Here is a 16,222-nt window from a genome sequence, read left to right as displayed (position 1 = left end):
CACTTTGATTTCACTGCAGTCACATATTTTTGTTTGGCTCAGGCAGCTTTCATACAAAACACATCAGACATGGGGGTTGGGACTACTCTAAATTCAGGCATGACAAGAAAGAAAAAGAAGAGTTAATATTTTACATGATCCTTACAGTTTACAGGAACCGGAACACACATTGAAAATGATAGTTCCTTCCCTATTCTTACAAACACTGATTTTGCAGCAGCCCAGGGAAGCAGCCTTCTTTGCAGAATACATTCACTGTTCAGCTGGACTGCCCTAGAATGGAACTCACTGTAGAGCAGTGCAAGTCACAACAATTAACATTTTGCTTTGATACTGAAGAGTACAGCACTCTTATATAACACTTAAGGAACTATTTTCAATTTTCAATTGAATATCAGATGGTATTTACTCTCCCACTAGAAGTCTGGATTGTGCGTGTGTGTTCAAAAACCATGTTTTTCTATGGCATTTTGTTACTGTCTCCTTTTTCTTACAGGTTCTAAAATGAAAGCAGGCAACAGCGGGAAAATGTCTTGCACCAATCTGATTGAAATGAATGGGAGTGGTGCAAAAGCACCCTGAACTCATAGCTGAGAGTAGGGAATAAAGTTCTAATGCAAAGGCCAGAGGCAAACCTGTTAGATACACAGAATTTCTGCATGTGCATGCTTCCCAAAACCAATTAAATGTTGATGGCAGCTGCATGGAAACAATGATTAAAGTGCCCCTACCATAGCAGTGAAAATGCACATTGAACTATGTTGTGTACATTAACGCCAGGGTCTATACTCACACCTGCTGAGTTAAGGAGAATAATTGTAGCCACCTTGATAGAAATATACAACCTAATCACATAATACCTTACCAGTAACTATCCAGTTCAGCTGAAACACTTAAAAAGTCTCACTGATTTCAATGAGATATTTACCAACAGCAATTTATTAAGACTTGTTAGTTGCTTGTTACTCAAAGGTCTCCAAGTCACTTACAACACATTTTAAAACGTAACTATGCTACTGAAATCAATGGGACTTAAAAGAAATTAACTTGTTGGATTGTGCCTACAATTTAGTGAGTCTTACATCCAGGAAAGAAATTGTGACCCACCCAATCTTTATTTTGTTTTTCTTTCTTTTTGTCTACTAAACTGAAAACTGTAACTCAACGGAAGGGCCGTAGCTGGATGATAAACCATCTGCTTTGCATGCAGAAGATCCCAAGTTCAATTCCTGGCGTCTTTAGGTAAGGCTGGCAATGATCCTTATCTGAAATCCTGGAGAGCCATATAGCCACTGAACTAGGTGGACCAGTGGTCTGACTCCACAGAAGGTAGCTTCCTATGATGCTATGTGCATAGTAACAAAACTGGTTAAAAAAGTCATGCACTTAATTTTTAAGTTTGAAGAATCCTTTCTGCAACATAAAACGAAGCACACATTTCCTTGTCCTTTTAATATAATCATCTGGCGCTCAACAGAGCTGCCTCAGCACACCTAACGTTTTTCTTAATGGGCCAAAAAAGTAAGTGCTATAAACATAATGAAAGGCACTCCTTAGTATGTAACTGTGCACATTTGGGTTGCATGTGAGGTTTCAGATTTCATACTGTTTGATTAAATAATGCTGGTCTCACAATGAACTAGTTACATCTAGCTGGATTGCCAGTATCAAATTATTTCATATTATCATGGTGAATCAGAACTAATCCTAAACACATAACATTTTTTTTCTTGCTTAGATCAACGTGAGGTGTTCTCAGTGATTTGTTCAGTTAGGGCAACACTGCATATATATTCCAAAATGCTAGAAATCTTATCTGTAATTTAGCATTCAAGATCACTGCACATTATCTTTTACTTGCTGTTGCTTCTCTAACTATTAAGATGAACCATAATGAAGTTATACATTTACAGTGGTTATTCTCATTTTGGAAAGGTAATGTTTTGTGTTGTTAACCTGCTTAATATGAAATTTATTAATTTATATAAATTGTAACCTTATCCTTTTTCTTAGTGTTTGTCATTAACAATGAAGAAGATAAAGTTATGGGACACTTGCATGATCTACTGCAACATCTGACAAAAGGCCATGTTTGGACATCAACATGCTGGAATGGCTTGCAGTGAATCTTAGGACTGCACACTCTCTTCTTTTCTTCCTACAAGTCAGTGAGGAAGAGTTTGGAAGCTCTTATGTTATTTGAACTTACAGCTTCTTAATTGAACTTACAAAGGCCTGGTTCACACACAGAATTATGCCAAACCTTAATGAAAGCGAAGGTACTCACAGCAAAATCTGCGGCTGCTTTGCTCCCCCCCCCAATTCTGCTGCTGCTACACAACCCTGAATTAAGCCTTGGTTTTGTTTAAGGTTATATCTACACCTGGGATTGTAATTTGTCTCACCCTAGACAAACCATAAGCCCAGGTTCAGATGTAATGCTAAATCAAACCTGGCTTAGCTCAGGGTAGCATGGCAGCAGGAGCACTGGGCAAGGAATGAAGTGATCACCATTTTTGGTGAGTACGTACCTACTTGCTTCTTCATCGTTAGCCATGGTTTTGCATAGCAATGTGTGTAAATTGGACCACATTGTGGTTAATATTAACTAAGTTTTATTTAAAACAAGCCAACTTGAAACCATGTCTTCAAACAAATATTAAATCCAGTTGGACATTTTTTTAAAAAAGAACCATTTAAGGAAAAGGAAACATTTAATTCATCTGTAGAAACTCTATATAACAAGAAGAGATTTAAGTCAAGTCTGTTCTCTAGAATAAAAAGAGTCTTCAAAAAGATAAATTACCACAAACAATACCCACAGGTGATCTCAGAGACAATGGCTGTTGAGACAACATAATACACACTTGATTGCCTGGTTTGAACTTCAGCTTCTGTGACAAAGCTGTAAAAGATCACACTATGCTTTTGGAGAATTGCGCATTATTATTATTACATTTCACCTTTCCTCCAAAGAGCTCAAGGTGGTGTACATGGTTCTTTTATCCCCACAATAACCCTATGAGGTAGGTTAGGCTGAGAGATTGTGACTGGCCCAAGGTTACTAAGCAAGCTTCATGGCCGAGTGGGGATTTGAAGCCTGGTCTCCCAGGTCCCAGTCCAACACTCTAACCACTACACTACACTGGTATGTAGCATTCTTATACTAATTCCTCTGTAGTCAGAAGCGGTCTCTGTCTCTTTAGGTAATAAGAAAGGCAAACCAAGTGAAAGGATATCAGTATCAGCAAAATCACCTATACTGCAATGGCCTTACTCACATATCACATTAAACCAGGGGTCACCAACCCCTTGCCACTAGGCAGAATGATGTCCACAAAGGCTTTCAATGACATCCCCAGAAGGTAAGCCAGACTGTGTTTTCATTTTAAAAGAAAAATAAATCTCTAGCTGTCTTAGAAAGTTATAGAGGTTATATGTGCAAGTATACTACTAAGCAATTTTTCTCAAATGAGTCAGCCTGGCTGTTCCTGCCTATCAGTGGTATTAGCCAATAAGTGAAGTAATAGGTGTAACTGACAAGTGAGTTGTTTGGATACCAGGCAATAGGAATCCTTGGAGTCCTAAAGAGCTGCTGTTTTCCCCTCCCTTTTAGTGCACTTTTCCTGCTTCTGTCTTTTTTTCCATAGTCCTTGGAACCTCCATAGTTTGCCCTTTCGCCCTAGCAACCAGGATGCATCTTTCCTATGCTGGGTTCGCCTGAAGTCAGGTAGCGCCTACACATTTTCTGTAAATATTTCTACACAATAAGTGTGGTGAATGTTAAAGAAGCCTCCTCCCTCCAAAAAGGCAAATGTGAAAAATTTGCAAAGAGGCTTAGGAATGTCTCCTGCTTTGCAGGAGCTAAAGACCAGGCACTCATTAAGAATTCACTGTATAGTTAATTTATAGTACAATGGTACACATGTCTACTCAGAAGTAAGTCTCTTTCTGTTTAATGGGGCTTACTTCCAGATAAATGGGTACAAAATGGCAGCCTAAGCTTTGATTTAGGTTTGGCACTGAGGAAAACAGGATTGTTGTACCTTTAACAGCTGTATGGCAGGCAGAAATTAAGCAGGTCAAGCCTCTTCTATTATGGAAATACAATTATGCAAAAAGCTTCACCATGACTGTACTTTTTCTAATTTTGTGGTATGCCATGCTCCCATGGTATACCAATTTCGTGACTGGTGCCCCCAGCACTCTCTCAAAATTTGATCCAAAAGTGTTGGTGACCCCTGTAATAAATGATAGCTAAAATTAACTATGGTGTATGCTGCTGTGTTGCTGGGAAACACGCAATTGTCTGGTTTAGTGTTATGAACAAACCTGAGCAGTTTGTTTCCCCCAGAGTGGTAATCCAAGAATAAACATTGGTTACAGCTTACGATTTCTTTGGAGACAAACAAACCATGACCCTGAGTTCAGATGTAATGTAAGCCAGACTAGTGCTACCACTAGCAGCAGGAGCAGGAGCAGGAGCAGGAAAGGAGCAAAGTGCCTGTGATTTCAGCAGTCGGAACTAATATGCTATGTGTTCACATTAAACCATAGTTTATTTCAACTATGGTTTAATGTGACATGTAGACTAAGGGCCCATCCAAATGGAGCGGGATAACCCACGTTTTCCATATCCGGTTCGTCATCTGACAGTCCTCACTTTGCCTGTTTGTTCGCTCTTTCCCAATAAAAAAACCCACTTTCTTTGTGCCCACACACACAGCGAGAGGACCCGTACTTCTCGCTTTTTCCCAGCTCTGCCCATAATACTGCCCCCTATCAGCCAATTGGTCTGCAAAAATATGATGTATGCTCCTCTCCCCCTTTGCAACAAAGCACAACAAGGTGCATGCGCTTGAACGTACGAGCGCAAAAGTTTGAATTTCCTGATGGTTTGGTAGTAGTGGCTGTAATGCAGTTCCTTGTCGCTCATCACTCTGGAGCAGCGCCGGCCGGAGGGGGGTGTCTCCAGGTGCCCCTGACCATCCAGAGGGATTGTGGGCAGTGCAAGGGATCAGCACTTATAATCGCTGGGTGAATCCCCCCGTAACCCTTGGGCTCATTCACTGCAGGGTTCAGACCCGGACTGTTATGCAGCTCGGCAGCAGGAATGCTGCCCCTGAGGGAAGCAAAGAGCCCCCCCATGGGTGGCCGTTCTTGGCTCAGGCAGGGAATGCGGGCAAACAGCCCGCGTGCTGCTGTGTCAATCTGCGCTGAAGCGACCAGCACAGGCTTTGTGGTGTTCCCTCTGATAAAAGAAACATGCAAACCACTTATATGCCTATAATTCCTGTATTTTTGTTCATTTGTATTTGCGATATTTCGCAAAACCGACTGTATGCTTTTCTACCTTTAACGTTTCTGGAGATACACATGATTGCAATTCCACTTATTTCTCCAGAACAGCAAGTAGCGATGTGTCATGTCTAGGAAGGTAGACCACCAGTCTCTATGGTTGCGGGTGGCTGAAACGCTCTAGCAAACCACTTATATGCCAATAATTCCTGTGGGGTTTTTTGCTTGTATTTGACGGTATGCTTTTCAGCTCAGCTGGGCTGCGGAGAACCTGCAGGCTGTGGCTGAAATTGACAAGACTCAAAAAGAGTAGCCTTGCAGGCAGGAAAGCGAAATTGATTAAGGGTGCATGAGTGTCTGTAATCCAAGAGGAAAGCCTCTATTTCTCTTCTCCCCCCCTCTCCCTCGCCTCTGGATGCCTGGAAGCAAAGACCAATACGTTCAAGAAGGGCATTTGATGAAGGGGGGGTGAGGGGTGGGAGGTGGAGGTTAGGCAAAGATAAGAGGGACTGATTTAGTGATACTTGGTGCTAATACATATTTGGTATATAAAGCCATATTAAATGTTTCCTTTGTCCAATTAAAAAAAACCCAGCAAAGTTTTCAGTAACAGTTTAGTTAGTCATGAAAGCAAATGTAGGTTATGGCATGATGCATCTGCAGTTTTCAGACACAAACTGTTATGCCGATGTCTATTTATAGAAGCTGCTGCAAGGAAAGGTAGTCAAAGAATGTCCATCTCCTTTTAGAAGAAAAATTATCTATTACTCTTTTATCTGAGAGGGAGGGCAGGAAGGAGTAAAAGATAATTAGCACAGAATGGAGTGAAAAGTCAGAGAGATGAAAGGGAATTACTCATAGCTTGGTGACCTCATTAAATTAACAGTTCAATACTCCCTTTTTCTCTTACACTGCATCTTTCCAGTAACTCTGTAAGAAAGTTTTCCAGCTAAAATGTAAGTTATACTATTCAATCCAATGATCCTTAACAACTGTCCTTTTGGACTATGAAAATAAGTACAAAACCATGTGTCTTCACTATGTTGTTAAGACAAAACAAGACTGCAAAGCACACTCCATTGCTATCAGCCCACTCTCCCAGTCATGAGGTTTATCAAGTGCAATTTTTAAAGGTCTTCATGGGACATTATGGATGTTTTTTGCTGCAGCATATCCCATCTCATCTCTACCTAGAGTGCTATGGAACAACCAGTGTAATGCACTGACTAGAACGCTGGATCTAGATCAAGCAAATCTGGTCTTAAATCGCCATAAAGCCATGAACCTTGTTGTTAGACCTTGGGCTAATCTCTTATCTTTCATCCTAAGCCACCTCATAGGGTTCTTTCGAGGAAGGAAAAAAGAGTCTCATGTATACCACCCTGAGCTGCTTGAAGGTGGGATGCAAATATGATAAACTGTGTTAGAAATGTTTGTCACCATGTACTTTCACACATAACTCTGCAATAGTGAAGATTAGAAATGAATGTGTGTTGTTAATATTATTATTGTGAGCTAGAATTTCACACTGAAAGTCTCATATACTGCAAGTTGCCTACACCTGCTATGAACTAACAACACAGATCCAGCATGTACAACCCTTGTTTTGTAATTCTGGCTTAGCATATATTTCTACATATATCCAACTTCTTCCTTCTTGTGGGTTGACCATATCCACTTCCTCTGTGCTGTTACCCAGCCTGAAAGCTGAAATTGCACAGGCAGAAAAATGAATGCTCAAGAGAATAAACTAACCTTGACTTTCTACAACATGACACATTTCACTATTTTGTTTTAAACACCAGAAGTGACAGCTGAATTTAAAAATAACTCTGTATTTTGAATCTATCCATGTACAGTTTAGAGGGCCACTTATGTATGCCTTGCAAGCATTATAAGGTCTTGAAATTTAAAGGGCCACATCTGTGGTAAGGTAATTTAAGGCCTATTGTTTGCCATGGTGACAATATGACTAATTATATTATCTCATGTGATGCCACAGCATGCCACAGACTCCTTCCACTTATGGCATGCTACTGAACTAAGCAATCAACTGAAAACATTTGAAGATTTGTGGTGCCGGTGGACTTCCGGGAAGGGTGACTTAGCCTGTGCCTGCTTTTGAGACGGGCTCCTGCCTCAAAAGAAGCTTATTCAGATATATCAGTCAGATTTTTTTTTTTTTGACTGATTAAACTTCTCCCGGGTAGGGAGAAACGAAGAGATTAACCTCAAAGCCTATTTTTGTTGGGACGACCAGATCTCATTAATTTATGGGACGAGGTCCAGCCGACGAAGGTGGGACGGATTTTCAACAACAAGCTCTATCTGATAAAGCGAACGTTCATCTTATCTTCTAAGAGAGAACGCACTAACAGGCAAGCACCCTTCTTTCTATATTTTTCTTTTACTTGACTTAAATTGTTGCTATTTAAAAGAGATTTGCCAGATTGATCGGTTTTTGACATCTCACTGGGGAGCCATAACTTCTCTCTGCTACTCACTAATTAATAGCTTATCTCTGTTTTTGTTGCAAAAAGCTGTCCTGGATTTGCATTCTAAAGATATACACAGAAGAGGGATTTCTATTCCAGATTTTTATTTTGAAGAATATTATATTGTCTGAGACTACTCTCTTTTTGGTCTATTTTATTTTGACGAATCTGTTTCCTGACGACCGCCATTAATTGTTTCGATCCTGGGAACTGCATTTTGTTTACTTAAGCATGGAGAGATAAGGCTGTCTGCTCTGTTTATACTGTGATGTCACCAAGTTTGGAGTATTAACCCAATTGTTGCTGAAATAAGAAGTGGTTTTCCTATATTTTTCTTTTAAAATGGCAATTAAGAAAGTGGCTGAGAATCTGGAAATAACTATGTTTCAGAAAATAATGGATGAGATTGAGATAACGAAACAAAACCTGCGACAGGGTTGTAAGGAGCTGAAAATTGAATTGAGTAAAATGAAGCAGGAGATTAAAGATATAGGGGTCCCTGTGAGAGAGGTGACCCTGGAGATTGGAACAAACGTGGAACAGGAAAAAGATTTGGAGTCTATGGACTTTAGAAACAAAATCTATTGTTTGGAGACACAGGAGATTAAAGACATAGGGGTCCTTGTGAGAGAGGAGACCCTGGAGACTGGAACAGGGGTCCCTGTGAGAGAGGAGACCCTGGAGACTGGAACAGGGGTCCCTGTGAGAGAGGAGATCCCGGAGATTGGAACAAACGTGGAACAGGAACAAGATTTGGAGTCTATGGACTTTAGAAATAAAATCTATTGTTTGGAACTCAATGTTATCTCTGAAGAAATTAATGAAGATTCTAGAGATAAAGTTATCAATGGCATGGATAATCTTCTGGACTGGAATGATGTGATGGAGCCCAATATAGAGAAAATCTATGGAATTAACTGCAGCCATGTGACAATGGAAAAACTTTCAAGAGATGACCCAGTGTATTTTGAAAAAAAGAACAGAGATATGATTTTACAGCAGTATTTCAGCAACCTATTCAGAATGGATGGCAAGAAAATATTTGGGATAGAGGTAATTCCCATCAGACTCTTACTATATGACTATGGCTTTGACAGCAAGATTATTATGGAATACTGATAATGGAAGATTGGATACTGAAATTACTGGACTTAACAAGACTACTGAAGATGGAAGATGGAAAATGGAACTAATAGGGATAATAGAACAATGGCTACTGAAATTACTGAACCTAACAGATTCTGATGTGATGGATTAATTGAAATGTTTATTTTGACTATGGTTATGACAATAAGATTATCATAATTAGTAATGAGATGGATTAATCGATATGCTTATCTGGAAAAAAAAATTGATAGATATATTTCTTAAAGAATTGAAACCTCTCTTTGACTTTTTGTGGAAAGAATAAAGTAATGTTTATGAGATTTGATGATTAAGTAAGATAACTACTGGAGGAAAGTGATTTTATAATATGACTTAAGAGACAGGATTGTTATATATTATAGACTTATAACTGATTTGATCTTTGACAAATGGGAAGTCAATATTTTACTCTTTATTTTTTATTTTTGTTTTTTTTTCTTTTTTTCTTTTTGTTTAACTATTTTTGATTTTGTTTTTTGTCTTTGAATGTTTTATGATTTCGTCTTGTATGTTTTATGAAAATCTGAATAAAAATTATTGAAAAAAAAAAGAAGATTTGTGGTGCCATTAGATATTGTTGAGTGGTTATGCATGCATTCTCACCATTAAGATTATTGATTCAGCAAGAAAACATGAGCTGTTTTCTGAAGTACAGTCCATTTCAAAGCAAATTCATTTTTTTAGGAATGGGTGATAATTCAAGCAGGAGTACTCAACTGTGTAACTACCCGTTTACATGGTTGCAGGCAGAGCAGCCTGGTCTTCTTGCACATCATCTGTCCACTGGCTGTTACTCCTTTCCCAAGGCAAAGTATCCCTTACCTTGAGGAAGAGTGACAGTGTAGCAGCCAGTGGAGAGCTCCAATGAAGCCTGATAGGCTGTTATCCAGTGGCAAATGATGCACAGAGCATCTTTTTCTACTGTAGAATCCATGGCCTATAAGCTCCACAATTTCCTGGCAGGAAATGATGCTATGTGCATAATTTGCTATTATTTAGGCAGCCCCCCAGGATGTTCCAGTCTTCACTTTTGAGCATAAATTCAAATGCCCTGAAAGCCCTTTTGACCATTAGACTTTTATGCATTTTGGGGTGAGCACAAGGTTGTCCATCCATCTCTTTTTCTTCTTCTGTAGTATAGATGCTTTAAGCACGCTGCTTACAACAGGTTGTCTTTTTATTTCTATCATATTTAGTAGACTTATAAATTCTGTTTCAAGAGAGTTTCAAATGTATGAAATCTGACAAAATATTTCCCAACAAATTGAAGGACTAAAGGTCAATGCATTGATGACACACTTCCATTTGTCCCAGTAATAAATGGAAAACAAAATGCTGTGTGTTAAATAAAGTAAGTTATTGGCAAAGACACTCACCTGATATGTAAACTGCACTTCATGTGTTGATCTGCCTACTTGTCCATTTATATCAACTTCAATTTTACCTTCTATTGCTTTTGGCACTTTTCCAACCTCACATACAATCCTAGTTGGAAACAAGACAAGTTCATACATAAAGGATCTCTTTCCTGCAGTCCATTCTTAAATAAAATAAAATGAAATAAAATCTAATGATGAAAGAAGCTATCATCTTAGAAGCCTCAAAAGGGACAAACGTGAAATAAAGTAGCATCAGTCATGCAAATTGGCCCTTACGATCTTAAATCTCTGGGAGAAGATGGCCCTCATGCCTTCATTATACATAAACAATTAAAAATTGGTATATTGGTTCTTTTAACAAAGTGAACGTACAAGTTTATTTCTCAAAGAAATATCAAAACTGACTAATCTTGTTTGTACCATCTGTGGTGCATTCTGGCCCCATCTAGACTGTTAATTTTTTTTTTTTGCAGGTTTATTCTGCAACATTTATATGGGACCATTCACATATCATTCCATTTTATTAGTTCTGCAATACTTCTCCAATGTTACTGTGTTATTGTTGTCTGGAGGGGCACTCTTGTGGTATAGTGCAGCAAAAGCAGGACAAAAAAAGCCCTGGAACATTTGTAGTATGAAAATTTACAGGATTTCAGCAGGACCCTATGGGATATGCACTGATTGGAAACGACACAGTGTGTCAACCCCAAATGTTTTGCAGTTGCAAACAGTATTAACAGTGGGATGGCATATAATCACCCCAATACCATCATGAACACAAATAATCATGAATGCACAATAAAAGGACATCTGGAGGGATCCTCCATCTAACATTAACCAAAGGGAATTGAAATATTTCAAATGTCAATTTTAGTAACGTCTTTTTAAAATGAATGTAAGAAAGCTACCTATTCATTATAGTATTTGTGTACAGGATTACAGAAGATGATTTTAAAAAAATGTGTATGAGGTTGTAAATGTTTAATATATGTGTTTTTCCTGAAGCGACACCACTGGAAATTTGACTGCATGAGGTAACTTACTAATGTATCTAATTCAAAATAAATTAGTGAGTAACTGAATCTGAATAAGCAATAAACAAGGGAGTTAGAGCTATAAGATCACAAAGAGGTGGCTGTTATCACATGTCTCTTACATAATGACATATATAAGCTACCACAGAACAAGCATAAACATTGTAGCTATCTCTAGAATTATAGCTGAACACATTAAATACTTACAACTCATAAACATAAACAAACACCAATGGAGTTACATATTTAAAGCCACTAACTGCCATTTTTATCAGGACAGCTTTTTATTTTACATTTCTATGATCCTTTGGTATATAGACTTCAAAAAAATTTCCTGGCATTCAAAACATTTGACAATTACTTACTTGGTAGAAACAGAGTAGAGTGGTTCTCTAAATATACATTCTGTTCCTGCCACCATTATATTTTTGACATCTTCAGCTGTTATGCCCAAATTAGACCCCATAATTGACAACAAAATTCCACCATTTAGTGGTCCATTCTTTGGTTCAATCTGAACATACAGAAAACATATTTAAATAGTCACAATAGCATTTTAACAATCAACTAGCAGCTTAAACAGTAGTTTCTCAAACAGGAAGGGGGAATACAAATGATTGATTTTTGGCAAAAATCTTGAGAACCTCAACTTTTATTCTGGTTATAGAGGATGGGCATGCAAACTCTGCAGTTGAACATCCAGTGTTTGTGGAAAGATTGCTTAGGATGAATCTAGGACCTAAGACATCAGCATTTAACACTTTTTATGCACTTTTTAAAATCAAGACTTCCTGCACTGTGAGTAGCTACTCAGCATAACTTGACTAGCTGTAAAAGGTATTACAGCTTAGTCTGCCATTGTATAGTAACTATAGTTCAATGATTATTCAGAACTCTTTTGTTGCCATAACACTCTGACCTACATGCATACATGCATGGACACATGATCTGCCTTTTTCCTTCAAGTGGTTTTACGCAGCCTGAGGAAGAAAATGTATGAGAGCTTAACACAATTCTCTGCACCAAGAGGGACATTTTTTTCCCACCCTGACAAGATCATTGCTGAACTTTCAGAACCACTTCTTTTGACTCTGGAACCAACATTTTTGAACTGTTGTATATGTGGAAATATGTAGACATTTAGACACCTCCTGAGAGCAATAATATTTGATATCCTACAGAGTACTAAAGGCAGTATGTACTACAGAATATGCCACTGAAATATCAGACTGCTTGTTTTAAGTATTAAACATAATGAGCTATAGACTGTGTATTACCTTTGGGTTTAGGCAGGGGGAAAACATCTACGCTATAGGAGTTTTATATTCTAGGAGTATACTGAAGAATCCTATTGAGATCCACCTTTTTCATTGGCAGCTTTAAGGAGAATGATATATGATTTTTTTCTTGAAGATTTAACTATTAGAATGGATTGTAACATCATTATGTCTGTCAAGGGATTATGGCAACAGAGGAGCAGTGCACAGCTAGGAAGGATGGTGGGATACTTGCAGATCATGGATGGCCGACTGATAGCTCTGATCCATAGAGAGTGGACCTGTGCAGGTCAAGACAGACCAAACAGATTTGTACAGAGCTTCTGATCTTCCCCCTGCTCTAGGCAAAAATATACTTCAGAAGTCTCTGAGTCATGTCTTGTTGCCTCTGAGAACCTGAGTTCTGTGACCAGGTGTAAAACACTGCCCACTCTTGAAGGAAGAAGGAAATGACTGAAATTTTGTAAGTCTGAGATTCAGCAATATTAGTACAGAACTTTGTATGGACTTTCTGTGCCCTCTTGCTTATCTGCCTGCCTGCTCCTCATAAATCTTGATTGCCTTCTTTAAAAATTGAAAGTCAACAATTTGTTTACAGTAAAATGTCAGATTAAATGCTTTTCAAAATAGTATAAAATTAATAATAAGCTGCAGCATCAGGTTATAACTATTATATATATTTCTGTTTAGAGTAATACCTGGTATTTCATTCTGTTTATATCTTGTTGTGGCCACTTAAAGAACCTGATACTGTCTCCTAAAAAAACCCCATTCCTTTAGTTGAATGTCCATCCTCTTAGGCAGGTTGCTAGCAGGCAGAGGCACCTTTTGAGGTACTACTCTGCTTACAAATGTTCTTTGATGCTCTGTAATGTTCTGATAAAAATCTGGGCCAAGGGAAGGAGCCATGCTATGAAGTCCTCTCATGTAATTTGGTATTAAGGTAATACTGGAAGAATCCCCTAGGATGTGTGAGTATAGTCTCTTATTTGTTGCTGTTGTTCAAGAAGCCAGTTCTAACTCCCCAGTTTATCATTCAGCACAGCAATAATTCAAAGTCTGGGGTAAGATCTTAAAAGAACGACAAAGAGATTCTTTATTATGGGACTTGACAAGTTTGCAATAGGACCTCAGAATTTCATAACGTCGTTGCAAGTTGACTTGTGTAATGTCCCTTCATGGCATGTTTTGAATGATGTGGAACTCACTCACCCTAGTAATGACTGGAGCAGGGCAGGTGACAATAGGAGTAGAACAACCTTTCGTGTAAACACATCTGTCAGTGCCGTCACACCAGACACATTTATACTTAGGATCAGAAGCAAGACACAAGCTGCAGTCATCCCGACCATATGAACAGCTGTATAGAGTCACTATAAAAATGAAAAACAAGTCATATTCATTTGTCTAATGTCAGTTACTGCTATACCACTCAAAGAAAGTCAAAACCCACATAAGGCTTGATGTGTATTCATCAGGGCAACATCATTAAGGCGCAATAATGGCCAGTGGCACATGTGACTAGCATAGCATGTGACTAGCTATCAAGTCAACTGTGTGAGCTTATCACTGTGTGGCAGAAGCAGCTTTCTCCTAGCCTGGGCATTATCATCCGGTCTGCTCCCAGTTCTGATTGGGGGTGGGGTGGGAGAGGTGCTTCAAGGTGGTGGTTGTTCTTTGACAAGGCCAAGAAAGCCAGAACTGTCATGACCATTGGCAAGGAAGGAAGGCAACTCATCAACAGAATGTGAGAATGTCCAGGTGCCTTTTTGGCTTAAGATACATAAAGGGGCACAAATGCTTTAAATAATAAATGAACAATCAATCTGAGTATCTGATCACCTTTTTGGCTTTCAGTAATGTAGTTAAGTATCCTAAACACTTAGCTTCCTCAAATTATTGTCACATTAATGCACTATTAATGAATACTGTAATTTACAAACGAAAGTAAAATAGCATCCATGCATAAATCAACCTGCAAGTCAAGGGCAAGAGGCAAAGCAAAGCAATGAGAGTAACAGAAAAGAACATGGTCACCTCCATGTTTCCTATTATTGCATTCCGTGGATTGACCATACTCATGCAGAGACAGACCACCAAACGTGGGGTTGGAAAGAAATTTCCCCCAGATCAAAGTGGGTAGAGACAAGTGAAGGTCTGTTGTTATTGTGTTGTCTTCCCACATAGTACAAGTGTGGAGTCTCCTGCTTGAGTCTTCTAGTGATATCTGCTTAGCAGGCTGCCTTTCCTCAGATTAACACCTTGTAGTCTGAATTGTACAACAGACAGATAGGTGGATAGTTCTAGTTTTAGGCAGGGGGATTTCAACAAGATGACTATGATATCTTTAAGTTCTGTTGACATTTTTCAGAATAAATATGGGTCATAAGTTGGAAACAAAAGGATAACGGAGAAGTAACAACACATACACTCTTCCTGCTACAAAGGACAATACGGGAGATAGTAACAAAAATTAAGTAGAATCAGCTGTTTTGTTAATTAAATACAGTGGGTTCAATTCAGATATTATTTCAAATAAAATGCACATGTGTTAATGGGCAAAGAGGGTTGTAGAAGTGCTATGTTTAGAGGTTTGTGATAAGCAAGTTCATTCTTGTTTGGAGTTTTCTTATTAAATCTCAGATGTTCATGGAAGAATAAGTTTGTTTGTTTGTTTGCTTATTATTTGATTTATATCCCACCCATCCTCCCAGTAGGAACCCAGGCCAGTTGAAGTTGCTATTCATATTTAACTTTAAGATAAACAGACCACACTAAAGTTTCCAAATTCCTACTGACAAAATGAAGCTGTGCAACAAAAAGCAGAATTCAGGTAGTTTTTATTAATATATTCTCATATACACCAACTTGATTTAACTTATTTCTCCATCCAAGGAGTCCTGTAGCAAGCAACAAAGGTTGACAGACGAAGGCAGATACCAGGGGTGGGAGGGCACTGGGGAGCCTTGGAATCTTGATAAAGAATGTCCTGCCACTTCTGGTTATAATGACTATGAATCATTGAAAAAGACAGAGTGCCTCGACTTCCGGGAAGGGTGACTTAGCCTGTGCCTGCTTTTGAGACGGGCTCCTGCCTCAAAAGAAGCTTATTCAGATATATCAGTCAGTTTTTTCTTTTTTTTTTGACTGATTAAACTTCTCCCGGGTAGGGAGAAACGAAGAGATTAACCTCAAAGCCTATTTTTGTTGGGACGACCAGATCTCATTAATTTATGGGACGAGGTCCAGCCGACGAAGGTGGGACGGATTTTCAACAGCAAGCTCTATCTGTTAAAGCGAACGTTCATCTTATCTTCTAAGAGAGAACGCACTAACAGGCAAGCACCCTTCTTTCTATATTTTTCTTTTACTTGACTTAAATTGTTGCTGTTTAAAAGAGATTTGCCAGATTGATCGGTTTTTGACATCTCACTGGGGAGCCGTAACTTCTCTCTGCTACGCACTAATTAATAGCTTATCTCTGTTCTTGTTGCAAAAAGCTGTCCTGGATTTGCATTCTAAAGATACACACAGAAGAGGGATTTCTATTCCAGATTTTTATTTTGAAAAATATTATACTGTTTTGAGACTAC

General features: G+C 38.6%; 1 protein-coding gene across 8 annotated transcripts in view; it reads right to left on the bottom strand.

Annotated features, from left to right (window-relative positions):
* The window catches only part of PLXNB2 (plexin B2), a 519,751-nt gene that overhangs the window by 69,661 nt on the left and 433,868 nt on the right, over positions 1–16,222 (bottom strand). For all 8 annotated transcript variants that reach the window (XM_061640183.1, XM_061640184.1, XM_061640185.1 and 5 more), the window contains 3 exons: positions 13,842–14,002; positions 11,718–11,866; positions 10,316–10,424 (listed from right to left, as the gene is read on the bottom strand). In XM_061640183.1, coding sequence (XP_061496167.1) covers positions 10,316–10,424; positions 11,718–11,866; positions 13,842–14,002 — 419 coding nt within the window. The remainder of the gene's footprint in view (positions 1–10,315; positions 10,425–11,717; positions 11,867–13,841; positions 14,003–16,222) is intronic.

Source organism: Rhineura floridana, chromosome 8 (assembly GCF_030035675.1).
Source record: "Rhineura floridana isolate rRhiFlo1 chromosome 8, rRhiFlo1.hap2, whole genome shotgun sequence".
In the NCBI taxonomy this organism is placed as follows: Eukaryota; Metazoa; Chordata; class Lepidosauria; order Squamata; family Rhineuridae; genus Rhineura; species Rhineura floridana.
This window is presented reverse-complemented; position numbering and strand designations above follow the sequence as displayed.